Source organism: Erinaceus europaeus, chromosome 1, assembly GCF_950295315.1.
Source record: "Erinaceus europaeus chromosome 1, mEriEur2.1, whole genome shotgun sequence".
NCBI lineage: Eukaryota > Metazoa > Chordata > Mammalia > Eulipotyphla > Erinaceidae > Erinaceus > Erinaceus europaeus.
Window position 1 is genome coordinate 123,570,281 of NC_080162.1, and position 23,680 is coordinate 123,593,960.

General features: G+C 36.0%; 1 protein-coding gene across 1 annotated transcript in view; it reads left to right on the top strand.

Annotated features, from left to right (window-relative positions):
• TAF2 (TATA-box binding protein associated factor 2) overlaps positions 1-23,680 on the top strand; it is a 58,854-nt gene that overhangs the window by 21,695 nt on the left and 13,479 nt on the right. The window contains exons 11-20 of the mRNA XM_060204923.1: positions 2,037-2,191; positions 3,270-3,384; positions 4,283-4,392; positions 7,422-7,487; positions 8,982-9,234; positions 10,920-11,060; positions 12,298-12,408; positions 14,780-14,973; positions 16,532-16,671; positions 18,641-18,710. Of these exons, the coding sequence (XP_060060906.1) occupies positions 2,037-2,191; positions 3,270-3,384; positions 4,283-4,392; positions 7,422-7,487; positions 8,982-9,234; positions 10,920-11,060; positions 12,298-12,408; positions 14,780-14,973; positions 16,532-16,671; positions 18,641-18,710 (1,355 nt within the window). The remainder of the gene's footprint in view (positions 1-2,036; positions 2,192-3,269; positions 3,385-4,282; positions 4,393-7,421; positions 7,488-8,981; positions 9,235-10,919; positions 11,061-12,297; positions 12,409-14,779; positions 14,974-16,531; positions 16,672-18,640; positions 18,711-23,680) is intronic.

The window sequence follows — 23,680 nt, forward strand, 5'->3', positions numbered from 1 at the left end:
TATATATATAAAAATATGGAATAAAATGATTCAGCTAGGGAGATCCTTTGTCCATTCTCTATCATTGCATAAACTTTTTCTTAAAAATTCTTTCAATATCTTTATTTATTGGCTAGAGACAGCCAGAAATCGACAGGGGGAGGGGAGCTAGAGGGAGATACAGAGAGACTCCTGCAGCCCCTGCTTCACCACTCGTAAAGTTTCCCCCCTGCAGGTGGGGACTGGGGGCTCGAACCCAGGTCCTTGTGCACTGTAAACATGTGCACTCAACTGGGTGTGCCACCAGCCAGCGCATAAATTTTTTTTAAAGGACTAGATAGTACACTGCTTTGCCATGTGTATGACACAGGTTCAAGCCCAGCCTCCTCCATGCTGGAAAGCTTTGGTGCTGTGGTCTCTTTCACTCTTTTTCTCTGCTTCCCTACTTCTCTGTCTCTGTCTTTAAAAATAACAATGACAGGCTTGCCCTAATATCAAATTTCCTTAGTTCTGTCCTCCATCTTTTTTTTCTTTAAGAGTTATTTATAAGTGTGAGGAGGATAAGGAGTGGAGGAGAATGCCAGAGTGTCACTCAGGCATATGCCATGCAAGGGGATCAAACTCAAGACCCTCATGCTTGAGGTTCCAGCACTTCTACTGCAGCACTTCCTAGGCTGTTCATCTTAGCGCTAAAGAATCAAGATTTGTGGCCTAGAAAGTAGCACATCTCTAACCTGATGTCCAAAGATTCTTCCTCCAGCATCACACATACTAGAATGATGTTCTTGTTCTTTCTTCCTCTCCCCCTCCTCCCCTTCTCCCTCATAAATAAATGTTCTTTTAAAAGAGCCAAACTATTAAACAAGAAGTATTCCATAAAGAGCCCAACAACTTTTCAAAATTTCTTTATTGGGGGATTAATGTTTTACATTCGACTATTCGACTGTATGCGTTTAACATTTCTTTTAAACTATAAGTAGGCTTCTCACTCCTGACCAAGAGATAAAGCAGAGTGGGGCAGAGATAATCCAGTGGTTATTCAAAGAGACTCTCACAGCCCCACTGCTAGGCCACCAAGGTACAGATCTTCTCCTGAGTTTCCTGGTTGGTTCTCTGTTCCCTGGTGTCAGCACAGGGCCTCCCCCCCCTGCTGCTGCACCTTCTGAGGGCAGTAGCAATGGAGACTCACAGTTGCATTTGGTGAGTCTTAGGGAGTCCTCTCCTCCCTTCAGCTGTCTTTTTGTTGGTGAAACAGAATGGAGGTTGTGTTTCAACTGGTAAACTGCCAGACTGTTAGCAGCCTCTCCTTAAGCTCCTCTCTGTCCATGAGCCACATGTGTTTGTACTCACCAGTGATTTTTGGTGGGTTCCTGAAGTTGTTCTAGTCCTGTCTTGTTGTGGTCCCAGATGATCATCTTTGTTGATGATCTCCTTTGACCCAGGAAAGGAGAGGAGAGGAGAGAAACACAGCTGCTGCTGCTTTGTAGCCCCGCCTCCTTATTTCTTAAAAAAAAAACAAACACCAACAACTTTTTCATGTTGGTATAAATCATAATGATTATTCTTAAACCATAAAATGTTAATTTCTCTTAAAAACCAGCACGATAGTTATAATTACAGATAATTATGGATGTGTCTTATAATTATTAAATATAATTTTCACATTTTATTAATAAATCATATAAATTATGTTTATATGAAGAATGGTTTTATATGTATTTTTAATGTACATATATTTTTATTTATTGGATAGAAACAGAGAGATCTAGAGAAAAGAGGGAGAAACAAACACCCGCTGCTCTACTTCTCCACTTTCCCCCTGCAGATGGGGACCAGGGGCTTGAATCTGGGTCCTTGTGCACTGTAATGTGTGCTCTTCACCAGGTGCTCCACCACATGGCCCCACATGTCGTTTTTAACTAGAGCAGCACATGTAGTAAGTTGAAATTATTGTCTTCTATAATTAATTTATGATGTCAGGTCAGTAGAGCACAAAATTAAAAGTAATATGTATTATGTCAACACAAACTTACTAAATAACATCTTTGTCTTTATAGGTTTTCAATAAATTGCTAAGTTTGGCTAGTACTGCTTCATCTCAGAAGTTCCAGTCACATATGTGGAGTCAGATGTTGGTGTCTACATACGGATTTTTGAAGTCTATCTCCAATGTCTCTGGGAAAGATATTCAGCCTTTAATAAAGCAATGGGTGTATCCTTTTCAATGATAATTTGGTTTAGGAGAAGAGGGATTTGGGTGGCAAAAGTAACAATTATTTACATTTCCAAATTACAGTAGAATGAACTAGGACTGATCATTCCCTGACAATGCCTACTTACTATTGAGGTAGGCACATACATGTATGTTCATATTTATAAAATTTGGTGTATTTTAAGAACTTATAACATATATCGGTAGTCTTGATGTTGAGCAAAGTAAACCATCTATTAGATCTGTATGGTTTCTTGTAAACATGGAGTGACCTAGTGCCTTTTTTTTTTTTTTTTCCCTCCAGGGTTATTGCTGGGCTCGGTGCCTGCACCATGAATCCACAGCTCCTGGAGGCCATTTTTCCCCCTTTTTGTTGCCCTAGTTGTTGCAGCCTTGTTGCGGTTATTATTGCCATTGTTGATGTTGCTTTGTTGTTGGATAGGACAGAGAGAAATGGAGAGAGGAGGAGAAGACAGAGAGAGAGGGGGAGAGAAAGATAGACACCTGCAAACCTGCTTCACCACCTGTGAAGCGACTCCCCTGCAGGTGGGGAGCCGGGGGCTCGAACCGGGATCCTTACACCGGTCCCTGCACATTGCGCCACGTGCGCTTAACCCACTGCACCACCGCCCAACCCCCCCTAGTGACTTTTAGATGTGGTTCCCGGTTGGCACAAGTTGAAAGATATCTTGAAAAAAAATTTTTTTTTCATTTCAAATATGTTGTTAACCCAGTAGAGTGGTTTTGCATCTTTAAAATCAGATTCTTAATGTTTCAAAACTTGTGTTTCGATCTATGGCAAAAAAAATTTTAAATACTGTTGTACCTGTTATGTAGTAAAGTATGTTCAAGATATATTTTAGAATTATTACTATAATGAATTATTTTGTTTATTTTATTTATTACATATGGAATAGAGTTTCACATAAGAGAGAAGAAAAGGCAGGAATGAACTGGTAGCCTCAAACATGCAAGTTCCACACTTTGCCACTTCAACTATTTATTTCCATAGCCCCTAAGCTGTTTTGTTTTGTACATACTCATTTCATTATACAAAAATTCCTTGACAATTCTTCAGAGACCAGAGTGGAGTAGTAAAATTTTATGGGAGTTTTGCATTTAATAGAAAACGAAATGTATTGGAATTAGAAATAAAGCAAGACTATACATCTCCTGGAACTCAGAAATATGTGGTAAGTTATTATCCAAGATGATCTTTTATATGACTTTCTTTTTTAATTTTTATTTATTTCCCTTTTGTTGCCCTTGTCTTTTATTATAGCTGTAGTTGTTATTGTTGTTATCAATTTTGTCGTTGTTAGATAGGACAGAGAGAAATGGAGAGAGGAGGGGAAGACAGAGAAGGAGAGAGAAAGATAGACACCTGCAAACCTGCTTCACTGTCTGTGAAGCGACTCCCTTGCAGGTGGGGATCCAGGGGCTTGAGTTGTGATCCTTATGTCGGTCCTTGTGCGTTTAACCCACTGTGCTACCACCCAACTCCCTTACACTACTTTCATAACTCACTATAAGTATGGGAAGATGGATAGGGATTTGGTTAGATGGTTTGTAATGAAATTTTATTTGATATAATGTGAGAAAAATACCAAGTGTGAATTTATGAAAGGTATTATGAATGGAAATTTCAGAGGGTGAACATTCTCCCAGTCTTTGATATCATATACCTTTCTGTGTTTTTAAATATACATTAGTACAGTGTTATTTTGATATTTATGCCTGTGCAAAGAAAAATATATATTGGTTTTTTTTCTAGCACTATTCTTTGAAGTCTTTCTTTTTTAATATTTATTTCCTTTTTGTTGCTCTTATCTTTTTTTATTGTTGTAGTTATTGTTGATGTCATCGTTGTTGGATAGGATAGAGAGAAATGGAGAGAGGAAGGGAAGACAAAGAGGGAAAGAGAAAGATAGACACCTGCACATCTGCTTCACTGTCTGTGAAGTGACTCCCCTAAGGTGGGGAGCAGGGACTCGAACCAGATCCTTTTGCCAGTCCTTACGCTTTGCGCTACGTGCACTTAACCTGTTGTGCTACTGCCTGCCTGACTCCCAGTCTATTTCTTTTTTAAAGGGACCACTTAAAGTGACTGTGCAGGAATTAGATGGATCTTTCAACCATACATTGCAAATTGAAGAGAACAGCCTTAAACATGACATACCTTGTCATTCCAAAAGCAGGAGGTAAGCTTGAATAATAACTATACAATGAAGTTACACAGATATAAATGCAAACTACAGATTTTATTGTATACCTGTTTTTAGGTAGGGAACATTTTTTTTTTCTAGTTTACTTCATTGACTATTACACATTCTTTGTTTTACAGTTTTGCTGACATTTTAACCTTAGAATTAAAGACATAATTTTAAGAGTTAGGTTTGAGAATCCTTATATTATAGGAGTGTGGGGTGGAAATGAAAGTTTGAGTTGTTGAAGCCAGAAAGAAGTCCAGGAAAATTTCCTAAATTAATATTTGTAGAGAATATTGGGGCAAATATTACTTGAATATTAAAGATAGGCCAAACACATATGTTATGAAAGACATTTGTGTCTTTCTCCCTTTTCTCTATATCACTATGTCTTTACAGAATATTCAAGATGCCTTTCAAAGGCAATTTGCTGTTTACTTTATAGTCAATGCCAGGGCTTCATTTTTTAAAATTAATTTATTTATTCCCTTCTGCTGCCCTTGTTTTATTGTTGTAGATATTATTGTTGTTATTGTTGTCATCGTTGTTATTGGATAGGACAGAGAGAAATGGAGAGAGGAGGGGAAGACAGAGAGGGGGAGAGAAAGATAGACACCTGCAGACCTGCTTTACCTCTTGTGAAGCGATTCCCCTGTGGGGAGTCAGGGCTTGAACATGATCCTTATGCTGGTCCTTGCGCTTTGCGCCACCTGCGCTTAACCCGCTGCATTACCGCCAGACTCCCGGTTTACTTTATTTTAAAAATAGGTATAGTGTTACAGTTCTGTGAGGATTCAATGAGCGTTTGAAATCACTTATTAGATGAAGTACAGGGGAACAAACACTATTGTCCAACTGTCATGTGCTGTGTCTACTATCCTTGAGTTGTCACCTATCCTGTATAGATAGACCATGAGACTATGGAAAAGAAACTACTTACTTTAGATTGTTTAAGAAGTGGAAATAAGGGAGTCAGGCGGTAGCGTAGCAGGTTAAGTGCACGTGGCGCAAAGCGCAAGGATGGGCGTGAGGATGCCAGTTCGAGCCCCCTGGCTCCCCACCTGCACCAGAATTGCGTCACAAGCGGTGAATCAGGTCTGCAGGTGTCTATCTTTCTCTCCCCCCTCTGTCTTCCCCATCTCTCTCCATTTCTTTCTGTCCTATCGACGACATCAACAATCATTACAGCAACAATAAAAACAAGGGCAACAAAAGGAAATAAATAAATAAATAAATGTTTTAGACCAACTTTTGCATATTGTAGTAGAGAATTACCTACGTGACAACACTGATGCTTTCCCTGATTCCATATAAGAGCTCACAAATTTATTTGGTTAAGATTTTCTTATTTTGGGATTCAAGCGGTAGCGCAGCTGGTTAAGTGCACAGGATGTGAAGTGCAAGAACTGGCGTAAGGATCCTGGTTCCAGCCCAGCTTCACGGTCAGTGAAGTAGGTCTGCAGGTGCTATCTTTCTCTCCCCATCTCTGTCCTCCCCTTCATTTCTTTTTTTCATACCCAACAACAATGATGAGAATAATGATAAGTACAATAACAATAAAAAAGACAAGGGTACCAAAAGGGGAAAAAAATTAAAATAAAAATAAAATATAAAAATTTTTTATTTATTTTGGATAGAGACAGAAATTGAGAGGGCAGGGTGGAGATAAGAGGGAGAGAGTTTCATTCATTGCTTATGAAGCTTCCCCTACAAATCAGGACCAGGGATTTGAACCTGGGTCCTTGCACACTATAATGTGTACTCAACCAGGTGTGCCATCACCCAGCTCCCCTATTTACTTTAAAAATTCCTTTTCCTCTGCCACTCATTTTAATTTAACCATTAGCATTTACTCTAACATGTACATGTGGAGAATGAAAGAATTTTTGTGTTTTGCTGGAGAAGGGTGTAACATACTGAAATTTCAGGAATAACAGTGATTATCCTATTTATATCATCTTATAATAAGCTATGTTTAGATCAGCTCATGGCTCAGACCAACTAAGAACACTAGTTGATATAGTCTTCGGAGAACTTAAGTCAGTGATGTCCCTACAAGCCTTTATATGAAACTGAATTTCTTTACTTAGAGCGAAATTGTACCACCACCACCCTTTACTTCCTCATCTATCTTTGAAACCAGGAACACTGATTGCTAACCTTTCATATCATTTAGGTCTTTTCCTGTATAATAGCAGTATGTCATTGCATTCTTTGGTGTGAGGAACACTGGAAGACTTTTCTCTATTCCTACTTTTTATTCATCCTCACCCAAATTTTTACTGTCATCTAGTAGACCCTATCATTTAAAAGTAATTTTCCTTTTTAAAAAAATTGTGTGTATTTATTATTATTGCTTGCTGACAGAAAAATCAAGAAGGGTAAGGGAGAAGGGAAGGGGGGACAAAGACAGAGTGAGGGAAGCACACACTTGGAGCACTGCTACCCCACTCATGAAGCTTCCCCCTGCAGGTAGGGACTGGAGTCTTGAGCCCTGGTCCTTGTGCACTGTAACCTGTGCACTCAACCAGGGGCACCACTACAACCCCAAGAATAATTTTCATGGAACCAGTTGCTTCTGTTTTGTTGTATGCTATGCATGCTCTTATACCTATACCGTAGTTATTTTTGTACTTAATCATTTCATGTAACACTGCACCTTTCACATATAGCACATTGTTCAAGAGTTTTCGTCTCTCCTAGTGCTGAATTTTTTTTTGTATCTTTCTATTAATATGGTTTTTTTTTTTAAATAAAACTACAACTTAATTATTAGGATACAACATACATGTAAAATTGGCATTTAATTATGTTTATGCTTTTTGTTAAATTTTCATCTGGAAAGAATTTCTACATCATTTACTTAATTCCCTTGAACTTCAAAAGCATATTTTGTTGTATTTAGATTCTATTACATTGTTAGCCCTTTTCTAATATATCTTTTCACATTGCATAAAATGCTCCATTTGAAATTCAGACTCGAAAACATGACACATTTTAACCTCCCTTTTCCTTACATGTAGAAACAAGAAGAAAAAAATTCCACTGATGAATGGAGAAGAAGTTGACATGGATCTTTCTGCAATGGAGTAAGTTCTTTTTTAATTTTAAGCCTTTTTTGTTATGCATGTCTGAAAGTATATAGTTGTCAAGAAATTAGTGCTTTTAAGACATACTGAGAGAACCTTTGTTATAAACAAATCTTACATAAAATCATAATTAAGCAAACAGAAAAGTAAATTTGGCCTGGTTTAGGTAAAATTCAGTGGAAATGTGTAGGGTGGTTGTACAAGTGAACACAACCTTGGCTTGTGCTGTTTGTTTTTCTCTTCTGTTGACATCAGACCCTTGCTTTTATGTTTATACACTATGATATGTACATGAGCTTAGAGACTTCACTTAATGGGTCTTGATAATTTTCATTTCTAATGAACTCATAGATGATAATGATTCTCTTTGTCTCAGAACAAAGACTTTGGGACACTTTGAGACTTTCTCTTTGCAAGAGCATAATTTAAACACTTTTTGAGTACTTTCAGCTGATAGTATATCATTTTTTTTCTTTCTTTTTTTTAAATGTATTTCTTTATTGGGGAATTAATGTTTTACATTCAACAGTAAATACAATAGTTTGTTCATGCATAAAGTATATCATTTTTTAAGTAATAGAAACCAAATTTCATTTTGGCTGCCTGTCTTCTGTTGGCCATCCTCCCGTACCTATATTTTTTAAATAAATCTTCTATGCAAAAATTATTTACTAGTTTAGTTGCTAAGTTATCACTGCTGTTTATATAGCATTTATATATTTACATATCAAATAACCTTGTCTTTAAAAAACTTCAGTAATATTTGCTGAGTTATATTAATATCATGAAAAACACAGACTAAATTTAAACTGTGTTTTACACTGCTTGTTATTTTGAGAAGAATATGAAGATGGATTTATGACATTTCATAACTTGCCAATTGGAAAAGGGGATCATCCATGAGTGTACCACTAAAAAATATTAAAAGTCAGTTGTACAAATTAACTTACTAAATGTAATGAATTCATTTTTTTTAATCACAGTTTGATGTCTAATGAAGATGGCAAACTATAGCAATAATCAGCTGGGAGGCTGTGGGACATGGAGTAAAGAAATTTAGTCTCAATCTCCTTTATTTTCTTTCTTTCTTTCTTTCTTTCTTTCTTTCTTTCTTTCTTTCTTTTTTTTTTTTAATCTTAATTTATTTATTGGGTAGGAACAGCCAGAAATTGAGAGGGAAGGGTTCACAGGGAGAGAGGTGGAGAGAGAGACTGAGACCTGCAGCATTGCTTCACCACTTACAGAGCTTTCCCCCTGTAAGTGGGGACCAGGAGCTCGAACCCTGGTCCTTGCACATTGTAATCTTTGTGACAACTATTTCTTACATCTGTGTGTCTTTTCAAATTATGGGTAAATTGAAATGTATTAAATATAATAAGAAAACTACTCATGTGACTAAAAACTCCAGGCAGGCTAATGCATGCTCTCTTATTTCTAAACATGTAGAATTGAAAAAGTAAAACAAATCAAACGTGAAATTGTCTTGTTTTTCAGTGCTGATTCTCCTTTGCTGTGGATAAGGATAGATCCAGATATGTCTGTACTGAGGAAGGTAGAATTTGAGCAGGCTGATTTTATGTGGCAGTATCAGCTCCGCTATGAAAGGGATGTTGTCGCACAGCAGGAGTCTATTTTGGCCTTGGAGAAGTTTCCTACTCCAGCATCTCGTCTTGCACTCACTGACATATTAGAACAAGAGCAGTGTTTCTACCGAGTAAGGATGTCAGCTTGCTTCTGTCTTGCAAAGGTGAGATGATCTGCAGTAGAAAGAAACCACAATGTATATTTTAATTCTTTCATAAATTTTACAGATCAACTTTGAAAATGAATTCAAATACCCCATAGTCTTTAATTTTACTTGATAGCTAGCTGTATTTGAAAGAAACATGTTTTGGCCTGAGAATAGGTCTGAACTGAAGAAAAAAAAAAAGTTCTTTTTCTGAACCAGGGCCTCTTGGCAGTATAAATTTCATTGCTTTTAAGTTACCCCCTGCCTTTTTTGTTTGTTTGTTTGTTCAGATAGAGAAAAACTATAGCATAGGAGCCTCCTCTGGTTCAGTGACACTCCTTTGTGAACCTGCACTGCATACATGCAAGTCATGCTCTCTACCCACTGGGCTATCGGTAAAACCTGAGTCAAAATTTTATAATTGTCTGGAACTGGAGATAAATCACCTAGTCTGGCATACAGTTTACCATGCTTGAGAACCTGGGTTGATGCCCCTGACCACCACTTGGGAACCTTTGCACTAGAGATGTTTCACTCGTGGAACAGTTTTTCTTTTATTCTTTCCCTCTTTCACATTGTATCACTAAAAAAATATATAAAACCATGAGGATTAGAAACATTCAGGAATAAGTTTCAGCAATTTAATTTATTCAGAAAGTTGAATGTTTTTAAAGGAAAAAAAATGAGTAAAACAAATGGAAACTAGAAAAATGCAGATAAAAATTTCATCAGATGGGAGTCGGTTGGTAGCACAGCATAAGGATCCCGGTTCAAGCCCCCAGCTTGCCACTTGCAGGGGAGTCGCTTCACAGGCGGTGAAGCAGATCTGCAGGTGCCTTTCTCTCCCTTTGTCTTCCCCTCCTCTCTCCATTTCTGTCTGTCCTAACCAACAATGAGGACATCAGTAACAACAACAACAATAACTACAACAATAAAACAAGGACAACAAAAGGAAATAAATAAATATTTTTTAAAAAATTGATGAGAATTTCCAGCATCTCTATAAAAGGTTCATTCCCGTTTAATGACTTTCTTACCTTCCCAACTGCTAAATCCATTTGTGCTGCCTCTTAACAGCTTTTCAGATCTTTTATAGTAGTTGGATTCCTGTATTCTAGTCAGATATATGAGAGAAGACATGATTTTCTTTTCTGAACATCTGTGGATATAATTTCATTACTTCTGTAATGATTGTTATTCTTAGATGTTAAATTATTAGACCCATAAAATCTTAGACTATGTTATTTAAAATTATATTTAATAATTGTAATCTTTCCTCACTTGATTTTATATAAACTAAAATTATCAATAGCAGGACATGTAATTTTGGAATGCATTTTTATAGACTTAAAACGTTAGAGTTTTGTTTTTCATTTGGTCCATATTTTAAACTTATTGAAAAAACAATGATGTTTCTGTCTGATAAATTTATAATGTTTAAGTTGTATCTGGCTAAATGAACAGAGAAAAACATTCAGATAGAAGCCTTTTGCAAATGTGTTTGCAAAAAAAAAAGTATGTATAATTCAATTTAGAAATTAGTAAATGCACACAAAAATTAGGGGTGATGGTTTTGCTTATTTTCTTGATAATGTGGTATAAACCAATATACTTGTATTTGATTTTTAGAAAGTTGTTCTTATGCATCTAAATATGTTTGCTAAAGTGAGGCAAATTACATTTTTTTAAAATATTATTTGCAGATTGCAAATTCAATGGTGAGCACATGGACAGGACCACCAGCTATGAAGTCACTCTTTACTAGAATGTTTTGTTGTAAAACTTGTCCAAACATTGTGAAAACAAACAACTTTATGAGCTTTCAAAGTTATTTTCTACAGAAGGTACAGTTTAAACACTCTTGTTTCTTGTGATTCTTTTATGAAATTATCTGTATTTTTCAGTTTTACTTGGTAGCTATTCAAATAACAAATATGTTTGCTTTCTTACAAAACAGAACTGCTCTCTTTTCATAAATTCTGCATGCCTAAAGTCCCAGACAACCTAGGTTTAGATTTTTGACACCACTAGAAATCAGAGCTGAGTGATGCTCTGGTCTTTTTTATAAAAATAAATTTTTTTTTTTTAATGTGGGTTTTCATATCTGACCGTGGGAGAACCATTACAGTTTTCAATGGAGGGACTGGGGCCACAGAACTCTGGTGGTGGCAAAGATGTGGAATTGTACCCCTGTTATCTTGTAATTTTGTTAACTGATATTAAATCACTAATCAAAAAAGGGAGTGGTTACTGATTTTTTCTTTTTTTAACTAAATTTATATCAGAATGTATCATATGTAATAGGGGTAACTATAAGGTTATTTTTAATTTTTGTGTATTACATGTGTGAGATGGTTTGGGATATACATATTTCTTGGAAATAGCTTTCACATGAAGCCTCTAGAAGACAGCTGGAAATGGAACCAAATTCAAACTGTATCCCAAAAAGTCAGAACAGACTTAGGACAAACACTTCTTGAAAAAATGTTGCTTCTGGTTCTGCAATCAAGCAAATCCCTCCTTATATCTCCCTGTTGAGGAGTCGTAGTAATTTTGAGTCAGAGTTGGGAATTGTATAAATCTTCTTGCTTATTGTATATTTATCTGTATTTTTGCTTAGTGACTTTGTAACTCAGTAAAGTCACCTATGAATTTTTCAGACAGAAAAAATAAAGCTGAATATCAGATTCCTTACTATTATCTCATATGCTGAAAGTGGGATGATTGATACACAAGATGCCATTTGTTTCTCAGAGCCATTATTGCTGCCTGCCACATAATGACAGCCGCTGTATCATCTAATCCTAAAAGTGACTGTGAGATAACCCCCTGCTTAATAAATAACTAGCTAAGACAGTGGTCTTCTTAATTTGTAAACATACTGTACTGAATTTATATAATCTACATTACACATACTTTTAATGAATGAAGATTAAGGTGCATAGGTTACAGGCGGTATTCATTTATATACAGTTCTGCCTTTCGTTTCCTGCTCTGTTCAAAACATACTCTCTATATAATTTATTGAATTTTGTTAATGAAACAGTTATGTCATATGCTTTATTTGTTGTTTTGTTGTAGACTATGCCAGTTGCAATGGCTTTGTTGAGAGATGTTCACAACCTATGTCCAAAGGAAGTCTTAACATTTATTTTAGACTTAATCAAATACAATGACAACCGAAAGAATAAGGTAAGATACCTCTATAATATTGTGAAACTTCCCAGTGATTTTTTGATTTTAAGGAAATTTTTGGTCTGTGAAATTGCTGCTAACTCCATGAAAGTTGGGTAAAATTCGATTAATTGGCTTTTAAATATTTCATATACCTGTCATAACATGGAGAAAGATGTGCATCAAATTTTGGGAAACTAGAAAAACTTGTTTAGATAAAATCTGACTGTGAATTACTTAATTTATTCATTCATTTATATCAACTAGTATTCAGAAAATTGGGCTTGCTATTTGTTAAAAACATTGGATTTTTATCATTATATATGTTGATTTTTTTTTTTAACAAGTAGCTATTGAATGCCGTAACTTAAAAATTATTTCACCTGCAACAATCAACACATATTATTGAGGAAATATTTTTCTTAGAATTTCAGAAAACCTTTTTGTTTTATGTTCTAATTTATTAATTTTGATTCACTGCATATGTAAATAACGTATCATGCTATTAGAAGTCATACCTTTGGTTGTTAACTTTCTAAATATACATCCCAACTTAATATTTTACTTATTTGTTTGTTGTTATTTAACTTAAAAAGAGGTGGTTAGGAGTTGCTGGTGGCTTCTTCAGTTCGTAAAAGGATTCACAGTGGGGGCTGGGAACTGTTTTAAACAATACAAGGTTTATTAGGGTGAAACAGGTAAAAGGCAAAATAAGCACTTATCATCAAGGGTTAAGCGTATGCGAGGTCTATAAAGTCTGAATAGAGTTATCAAAAGTTTAGTCCCTTAAGATAAACAATTATAAGCTCTTGTTAAGGTTGTTCATGGCTGTAGAGGGGTCTAAAAGTTTACCAGCTGGCAGAGTCACACGTGTTCAGTTCCCAGAAGTAGACATGGCGGATGGATTCCTGGAGCACCTCCTCCGAGGTGCTTCTGACCAGGAGAAAAAGCCGCAGCCAAAGAGAGCAAATTCCGGCTTGCTGTACTTTTACACCAGTACAGCCTGGATCTGCCCACAGTCCTCCATGCGCCTGTGCAGACCATTGCATACTGTTGCCAAGACTGATGTCAGGAACTGTGTTGGGGCTTCCATCCATGGTCACCGGCATATTTCATCACCACATTTGTTTATTTAGAATACAGACAGAAATTGAGAGAGTAGGGAGATAGAGAGAGAGAAGGACCTGCAGCATTTGTGAACCTTCTTCTCTGCAGGCAGATGAGGGCCAGAGTGTTGAACCTGGATATTTGCACATTGCAATGTGTGCAGTTAAACTGGTAAACCACCACCTAGCCCCAGTTATTGTTAGTATTTTCAACTTCGTCATTATTGTGCCTTCCTCCAACCTGCTTTGTTCCCTTTGTTCTAGTCTTTTTTAGATTTAGTAGATTTTAGATTTAGTTGACACTTTCAAAAATTTCTGGCAATACTTGCTTGTATGTTTATAACTGAGAAGAAAGCACTAAATGATTGATTTGAAGTTTTTCCTTACCAGGAAGATTTGTGAACTGTGTTCATTTTTTTTATTTAATTTTTTATTTATAAAAAGGAAACATTGACTAAACCATAGCATAGGAGGGGTACAACTTCACACAATTCCTACCACCAAAACTCTGTATCCCATCTCATCCCCTGATAGCTTTCCTATTTTTTTTTCAGAAACTTTATTTTTAATTTTTCCCCTTTTATTGCCCTTGTTGTTTATCGTTGTTGTTATTGCTGTCATCCTTGTTGGATAGGACAGAGAAATCGAGAGAGGAGGGGAAGGCAGAGAGAGGGAGAGAAAGACAGACACCTGCAGAGAAAGACAGACCTGCTTCACCGCCTGTAAAGTGACTCCCCTGCAGGTGGGGAGCCGGGGACTCAAAAAAAAGTTGAAGGTCTGGCTTCTGTAATTGCTTCCCCCATGAACATGGGCATTGATGGGTTGATCCATATTCCCAACCTGTCTTTCTCTTTCCCTAGTGGGGAAGGGCTCTGGGAAGCAGAGCTCCAGGACACATTGGTGGGGTTGTCTGTCCAGGGAAATATGGTCGGCATTATGCTAACATCTGGAACCTGGTGATTGAAAAGAGAGTTAACATTTATTTATTTTATTGGCATAGTAGTATTAGAGGAGTACCTACTCAAAGTATTTGTTTAGCCAAGTAATGTATCACTAATGTAATGTATCACTAATGTAATGTATCACTAATGTAATCACTAATGGAGTGAATCTTTTCACTCCATTTTCCAGTGAAAATTCCATTTTCTCTCTACACAAAAGACAGAGTTGAATATTTTCCAGAAAACTTATGTTCTCAAATTATGTTTTAAAAAGTTATGTATATGCTTTATTAGATTTTGATCAGCATGAATTTTATGATCTTATATTTATTTTTGGCTTAGTTTTCAGATAACTATTACCGTGCAGAAATGATTGATGCCCTTGCCAACTCTGTTACACCTGCAGTCAGTGTGAATAATGAAGTTCGAACTTTGGATAACTTAAATCCAGACGTGCGACTTATTCTTGAAGAAATTACCAGATTTTTGAATATGGAAAAACTTCTTCCAAGTTATAGGCATACCATCACTGTCAGGTATGACTATTCCTTACCTTTCTTTCTTTATTTCTTTTTTTCCTACAGGCTTATTGCTGGGGCTCGGTGCCTGCACTATGAATCCACTACTCCTAGAAGCTATTTATTCCCCTTTGTTGCCCTTGTTTTTTGTTGTTCTTGTTGTTGTATTTATTATTGTTGTTGTTGATGTTGTCATTGTTGGATAGGACAGAAAGAAATGGAAAGAGGAGGGGAAGACAGAGGGGGAGAGAAAGACAGACACCTGCAGACCTGCTTCACCGCCTGTGAAGTGACTCCCCTGTAGGTGGGGAGCCAAGGTTTCGAACCGGGATCCTTATACCTGTCCTTGCACTTTGCGCCATGTGTGCTTAACCCTCTGCACTACCACCTGATTCCCTCCTTACATTTCTTAAAGTTACTTTTTGTAATTTTTATTTATCTATTTATTATTTATTGGATAGAGACAGAGAAATTGGGAGCAAAGGGGAAAGTAGAAATAAGTGAGACAAAGAGGGACACCTGCAGCACTGCATCATCATTTGTGAAGCCTTCCCTAGCAGATGGAGCTAGGGGGCTTGAACTGGGCCTTTGCACATTGTACCATGTGTGCCATCAAAGTTATTTGTGTTTTTTTATGTTATAGAGTAAATCTATTCTTGTTATATGAAATAATGAAATAAAATAGAGTAAAAGGGAAAATTGTATTCATGATCTATCATTCACATATATATTTATTGCTATTTTATAGAATGACTTATTTTTTCTCTTACAGTTTTGTAAGTTTTTAGTTACTTGACTTACATTGTTTTTATATAGAGTTTTTGTTCTGTTTAAGTCATATTCATCTATCAGATATTTTCCATAAACATTTGTGTTGATAGCTACATGATCTTTTATTTGTTTGCATCTAATATAGGCATCCTTCTATTGTTAAACTTTTATTTTACTTTACTGATAGATTAAGTTATTGGTGGCCGAGGAGAGTCTTCATTTGAAGGTTCTATGCTACTGTTAAAATCTCCTTGACAAGTTATGCTTCTTTTAAGAGGTGTTGCTTCTGTGGACTTCTTTCTCTATGGCTATTGAAAAGTTCTAAATGTTTTGTTAGGAGTTATTTAAATATTATGACTTCTAACTTTCCATGTTTAATATTGACTAAAGTATTGCAAAAACTTGTTTTTGTACTAAATAAGATATTTTGAAGTTGGTTTATTTTAGTGTGGTACCTAAAATTACTGAAAATGGAGTTTAGGGTTTTTGTTGTTGTTACCGGGACATCATTCTGGGCTGATCTTTTTCCAGTAGAGAATGAGAGAAAACGAAATAGGAAAAGAAACCATGTAGCTGAATCTTCCTCAGTTGTGCTGGGGACTGGGAGTGAACCTGGGTACCATACATGGCAAGCAACCTACTATGCAAGTGAGCTACTTTGCCAGCCCAAGAAACTTGTTATTTATTGCAGATAATTAAATCACATTAGTTTTTAAATTTATAGTTGCAATTAATTTCTAAAATCCCTAAGATATAGGTTTGATTCAAAACACTTTAACAAAAGTTTTTACCCTTTTCCCCTTAGTTGTTTGAGAGCTATCCGAGTGCTTCAGAAGAATGGTCACGTGCCAAGTGATCCAGCTCTGTTTAAATCTTATGCAGAATATGGGCACTTTGTGGACATTAGGATAGCAGCTTTGGAAGCAGTTGTTGATTATACTAAAGGTAATTCTTCAGATATAAGTGCTTGTGTCATTTTACAAAAAAAAAAAAAATTTAATTCTTAAAGCCATTTTTAGGTATATAGCCAACTTTGATTTTGTATTCATGCCTTACTAACTTAAAATTTTTGGTAAATATAGAATTTATTTAATAATTAAGGAAAAAGAATCAGAGCTTTTTTTTTAAAAAAAAAAGCTAGTATGTTATATAACTTTAATAATTTTAAGAAATAGAAGTACTATTCTAAGAAATAGATGATTTTTAGAAAATTTCTGGCTATAATAAGTAGCATTCAAGGAATTAGTTTTGCCAGTTTGGGGTGTATAAGTAGAGAAGGAGAGAAAAGACAGAAGCTTTAGTAGGGGAAGGTTAACCAGCATGTCACCAGGAATAATAATAAAAAATAATAACATAGTAACCTTTAGCTGCAAGGGGTCATAAAATGAATGGAACAGTACTAAACATATTTAAAAAATTTCCAGAAGTACACTGAGTGAAAATAAATAGTGTAAAAGCTATGGAACACATTGGTAGCCATAATGTCTAGGGAAAATTGTGATTTAAGTTTCTCTACCTTTGCCAGGTTGTCATTCCTATAGCCTTAAAGACTTATAAGTATATTTCTCTTGTAACATTCTTTCATCCATTTGACAGTTGTCTTATTCTTAAAATCTGGAATTCTTGAAATCCACCAAAATTTTCAGTATTCTCAGCCTTTTTTTCCTCCAAGTTCTCATAAATAGAAAGATTATTTATTACTGCCTGAAAAGACAGCTAAACTAATGGTATAGTTTAATTGTAATTATTTTACTAATTTAATAGTACATTAATAAATTTAATAAATAATTTGAATAATCAATGATAATCTATAAACCCACATTATTAGAAAGTGAAAAATGAAAAATATTAGGAATAAAGTTCTAAAAATAAGGCTTTTCAAATCATGAAAACAAAAATGTTGAAATGGGAATAGCTAGCGAGTCATTTACTGAAGGGCAGTTACATTTAATTTTTTAAAGGCAGTTATCTTTAAAGTACTCATATTTTGAATATGATGTTAAGATTGCTCAGACAAAGGGACCGGGTGGTGGTACACCTGGTTGAAAACATGTATTACAGTGCAAAAGGACCCAGGTTCAAGCCCCCCTACAGGGGGAAGCTTCATGAGTGATGAAGCAGGGTACAGGTGTCTCTCTGTCTCTCTCCCTCTCTATCTTCCCCTTCCCTCTTGATTTCTGACTGTCTCTATCCAATAATAAATAAAGATAAAAAAATCTTAAAAAAAAAAAAGATTGCTCAGACAAAATAAAAGCACACTTATTTTGCTATGTAAAAAAATGGAAAACCAGTGGTTATTGAACCTCCAATTTAAGCATCTTGTTTGAACATCTTTTCATTCATTTACAGCTAATTATCTTTAATTTAGCAGTCTTTAGTAAATTGTAATTTGCTTTGAGTTTCAGTGAAAAGTGGACACTTTGGCAGAGGTTGGGGTATGGGAGGACTGCTAGTAGTGGCATGCTTGAAAGATTGTATAAAATACCATGCACAGAGACATAGGTTTAAATCTCCCAATTCCACCTTTAGGAGGAAAGCTTCCTTAAGGGTAGGATGGTGCTGCAAGTATCTCTCTTTCTATTCTTCTTTTCTCCTTTGTTTATATTACCTCTATAATTAAAAAAGAAAGAAAAGAATGGCAGTCAGGAATGGTGGAATCATTATGCAGGCATCAAGCCCTAGTGATAACACTTGTGAAAAATAAATAAATGAATAAATGGCACTTTTCCCTATTTTACGCTTTGGTAAATATAACATATTTACAAAGTGACCTATTACATTAAAAAAAATGCATTTTCTGTAGCCTTCAACACTGATTGGAAATATAGCTAAAGCAGGTTCTTAAATATTAACAATAAGCTCATTGTGTGTTACTTGTTATTATTTACATATATTTCTATATTTTTATTTATAGTGGACAGGAGTTATGAAGAACTTCAGTGGTTACTTAATATGATTCAGAATGACCCTGTACCATATGTAAGGTTAGTTTTTTAACTATGTTTTGTTTTTGTAAATCTTAAACAGAATATTTTCAGAAGGTTATTCATATAAAATATACATTAATTCATATCATTTTCATTTGATTTTTGTTAAAATTTACTTGTGGACAGACAGACACACATATAGGCCAGTCAGTCTATGTTTCAGATCTTACATATGGTAAGGCTGGGAATTTTATTTGGTTTTTAAGTTGGATTTTCTTTTAACAAGATTTTTTTTTAATAATTGCTAATTAAGTTCATTTACAGTAATGTCTGATTAGTAAATAAAATAAGTGCTGAAATAAAAGTTTATGTGATCATTTAAATTGTACATATCTTTATCTCTAAAATTATGAAACCTTTGTATTGTTTGCTTCAATTTCTTTAAAAAAAAAAAAAAACTGGGTGGCATGGTCTGGGAGGTGGCACAGTGGATAAAGTGTTGGACTCTAAAGCTTGAAGTTCTGAGTTCAATCCTCGGCAGAACATGTACCAGAGTGATAATCTGGTTCTTTCTCTCTTTCCTCCTATCCCTCTCATTAATAAATAAATTTATCGCTTTCCCTCTGTCTCTATCCAAATAAACAAATATGAAAGGAAGGAAATGAAGGTAGGTAGAAAGAAGAAAGGAAAAAAATAAATTAATTGGTGGATTGGTGGCTAGGCGGTAGCACAGTGGGTTAAGCTTACATGGTGCAAAGCACCATGTAATGATGCAAAGATTCCGGTTCAAAACCCAGTGTTTGGGGGTACAGTGGACCTCATGGCTTCACAAGCGGTAAAGCAGGTCTGCAGATGTCTGTGTTTCTCTCCCCCTCTCTGTCTTCCCCTCCTCTCTTGATTTCTCTCTGACCTATCCAACAATAGCAATGACAACAGTAACAATAAGGGCAGCAAAAATGGGAAAAGATGGCCTCCAGAAGCAGTGGATTTGTAATAAAGGCACTGAGCACCAGTGATAACCCTGGAGGTAAAAAAGAGGGAAAGAAATTATAGCAATATTTTGAGTACTACATTTTTTCCTTTATATCTGACGTAAAATTTCAGGTTTTACTAAATAGACATAGGAATGAAATGTTAACGGTAGTATTAATAAAATGTCGAGAAATCCTACTTCTGACATAGTAATTGTTTTCATTTTCATGTCTCCTGCTCTTCATTTTTGTTGTCTTCTTTGCAAAGTAGGATGTTGATAGGGCATTTGAATGGTATATATTCAGCTATTTTTTCATTTCTTTGCATATTGTAGGAAATTTATTTGTTTTAATATTATGGGTAGAATTTGAGTAAAATAGAATGTGAAAACTGGAAAGTAAATTCTAACCAGTTACAAAGATGTAGTTACAGAGATTTTAAATTGTCTTGTTCAACTTTACATGTCAGTTTGCAAATAGTTATATTTTAAAAGAAGTGCCAGTAAGTTGCTTTCTAACCTTACTGACTGGAATCTATGCAAATGAAATTTGGGCTAGTGATTTCATCTGGCTAACAGAATTTTTTTCTTTGGGCAACACTATATTTAAAAATTGTTATAATTATGAGTTCTTTGTTAATTCACGTTATACTTGGTGTTTTACATAATGCTTTTTTATGTAAATATTCCTTGTATTATATACTATCAGGATTAGTTCTTGATATGTGATTTATTTTGTACTGTAATTAGTTTCTCCTTGTACTTAATGTTTGATGTGAATACAAATCTCACATTTCACTATAAGTAAAGTATACATTTGTATAAAAGAAAATAGTCTTTTTCTTCCCTCTAAATAGAGGGTGAAAGAGAGAGAATTAGGAAGAGGTGCTGTTTCAGTACTGTTCCTCCTCTCATAAGGCTTCTCCCCTGCAGACATTCCCATGTGGTAGCCAGGAGCTCTGAGAGGGTCTTCCTGAAAGTACCTTGTGTGCTCTACTGAGTGACCCACCTACCAGCCCTCAACAATGTTGTCTTTTTTAATGGATAAACAATGGTTCATTGAGTAGACGCTCTGTAACTTTTTTTTATCTAGTCATTTGTTGATCAGCACTTAGGCTGATTCCATATTTTGGGTATTCTGAATAGTGCAGCTTAGAACATAGGGTGCATATATATTTTCTTTCAAATTAGTGATTTCTTTTTCTTTGTATATTTGCCTAAGAGTATATTGCTGGATAAGGTAAATACTTGTCTCCTCTCAAATTTGGCTTCTTTGAACATTGTTTTGAATGTTAATTCATTTATATATTCATTGCCTTTTGAAAGCCTTCTATCTAAAGTTTTAAGAAAAATAAAACTTTCAAGGAAATACTTAATTTGTTAAAAGTAATACATTATTGCTTTTAGTGACCATACTAAAGCTATCCAAAGAGTCTATAGTAATCTGAGTAAATACTGTAAACCATTTTTTAGTGGGGCCCTACCACATTGGTACTTTAATTAATGGGGAAAATAGCCAGATAGAAACTTTTCTTCATCCAGAATCTTAACAAAATCAATATGATCTCAAGAACAGTCATCCATATCTTTTAAAAAAATTTTTTTTCACCTGTCGTACAAATAGATTAAGTCCTTAAGGACAGAAAGTCTTTTTTAAGATTTTGTTTGGATCATATTACTTACATTTTAGAAAACAGCATATGTTCAGATAGCTTCTTACATATGTTTAAAAACTCCTGAGAGGAGAGTTCTCACTCTAGGAAGTTACTTTTAAAAAATTTTATTTATAAAAAGGAAACCCTAACAAAAAACATGGATAAGAGGGGTACACCTCCACGCAATTCTCACCACCAGAACTTCGAATCCCACCCCCTCTCCTGATAGCTTTCCTATTCTCTATCCCTCTGGATAAAGAGTATGGACCCAGGGTCATTATGGGATGCAGAAGGTGGAAGGTCTGGCTTCTGTAATTGCTTCCCCGCTGAACATGGGCGTTGACAGTCAATCCATACTCCCAGCCTGTGTCTCTTTCCTAGTGGGGCAGGGCTCTGAGAAAATGGGGCTCCAGGACACATTGGTGGGGTCATGTGTCCAGGGAAGTCTGGTTGGCATCATGTTAGCATCTGGAACCTGGTGGCTGAAAAAAGAGTTAACCTATAGAGCCAATCAAGTTGTTGACTAATCATGAACCTAAAGGCTGGAATCGATCAGATGAGGGAGTGGGGGATTGTCTCAGTTTTGTAGATAGTAGTCCTATTTTAGTTACATTCCAAAGGGCCCATGACTATACTAGTTTTTTTTTTTTCCCCCTGAGCTTGACATCTGATATGCAGGTGGATCCAAGTTATTGTCTGGGGAGATGATGTCATGGCTAGAAAAAGGACCAGAAAGCTGGATCAGGGAAGAGAATAGCTCCCAAATATGGGGATGATGTATAAATATTGTTGACTTTAAACCCCATCGTTTTAATCTGATCTCAGGCCCATATTCAGCTTGGGAGCCTATCTGACTTCCATTCCTCTAGATCTGAGCTCACATTCTGTGGTGATGATAGGAACGTTCCAAGCTGCCCCAATTTCAGGACCCATCTTCTTCAGGTGGAAGATAGAGTATGTTGTCCAGTCTCCTTTCAGAGGATGGAACATTCTCTACTGGTACTGATTCATGTTGATGGCAAGGTCCAATGGGGGCAAACAAAGGGGTCTATTGTGGTGTTCTTGATGGAGATGACTGGTAACAATGGAGAGTGGGATCTATTCAATGTCTATTCAATGCCTATCACATCTGTTCCCTGACTAGGGCCCCAGCTGATAGGGTGGCCTGATAGTGATTAAAGAGTCATCATTAAAGTATGCCAGTCTCTTGTCTTTATTCATCTTTTGCAGTCCTTACTTTGATTAGGTTAGCTTTGGAGTGAGTGAGGGAAGTATAATAGGAAGTAGGTGAGGAGGGTATCTTAAATCTAAGTAGACACTATTTCATTTGGAACTATATGGTGTCTTTTTAGGTCTTTCTACTTGCTTGCTACATATACTGACTCACTGCAGGCTGTTGTGCACTTTTGCTTTCAGGTATATATTTTGCCCGAATTTATAGATACATGTGAACATATGCCCTATCTCATGGGAATTGGTCTATATCTAGGTTTTGGAACTTTGTTAGGAAGTGAACCACCTGAAATGGAATTAGAGAATACCATGAAAGGAAAGGTCTCACCCAAGTAATGAGGCTGGAGGGTTGGTATTCCACACCTGACATCTCTGGACACAGTCTGAAGTGAAGCATGCTGAGGTGGTACTCATGTTGATTAGGTTGGGATCAGCAGATGCAATATCATTTGGTATGAATTGAGAGAAGCATGCAGTAAAGTGATCCCCACCCTAGAGGTTCCAGGACTGGGGGAAATATAGGCTCTATAGAGGAAGCAGGAGGTTCCTGCTGTCTTAGGGTTTAAAAAGGCAATAGATAGTTATTGTTGTAATCAAATTACTTGGCAATTGGGTTAACTTTGAGAAGCACTGCTCAGCTCTGGCTTAAGGTGGTGCGGGGGATTGAACCTGGGACTTTGGTGCCTCAGGCATGACAGTCTGTTTGCATAACCATTGTGCTATCTACCCTTGCTTGTTAATTTTATGTAACTTTTCCTGCGCTTATTTTGAGAAGAATTCTGTAATATTTATATTTAAAATGCTTCTTTATGGGTCAATACAATAACTCACTTGGGGTCATACCTGCTCAACTATGCATGCGACCCAGGTTTGTATTTGGCTCCCAAGGTACTGGGGGAAGCTTAGGTGCTGTGATTAAAAGATTTTTTACATCTTTATTTATTTATTTATTGCATAGAGACAGGCAGAAATGGAGAAGGAAGCAAGTGATGGAGAAAGGAGAGAGACAGAGAAACCTATAACACTGTTTAACTGCTCAGAAAGCTTTCTGCACTTGTAGGTGGTGACCAGAGGCTCCAACCAGTCCTTGTACATTGTAACCAGGTGTACCACCACTCAGCCCCTCCCTCCCTTCTTTCTTTCTTTCTTTCTTTCTTTCTTTCTTTCTT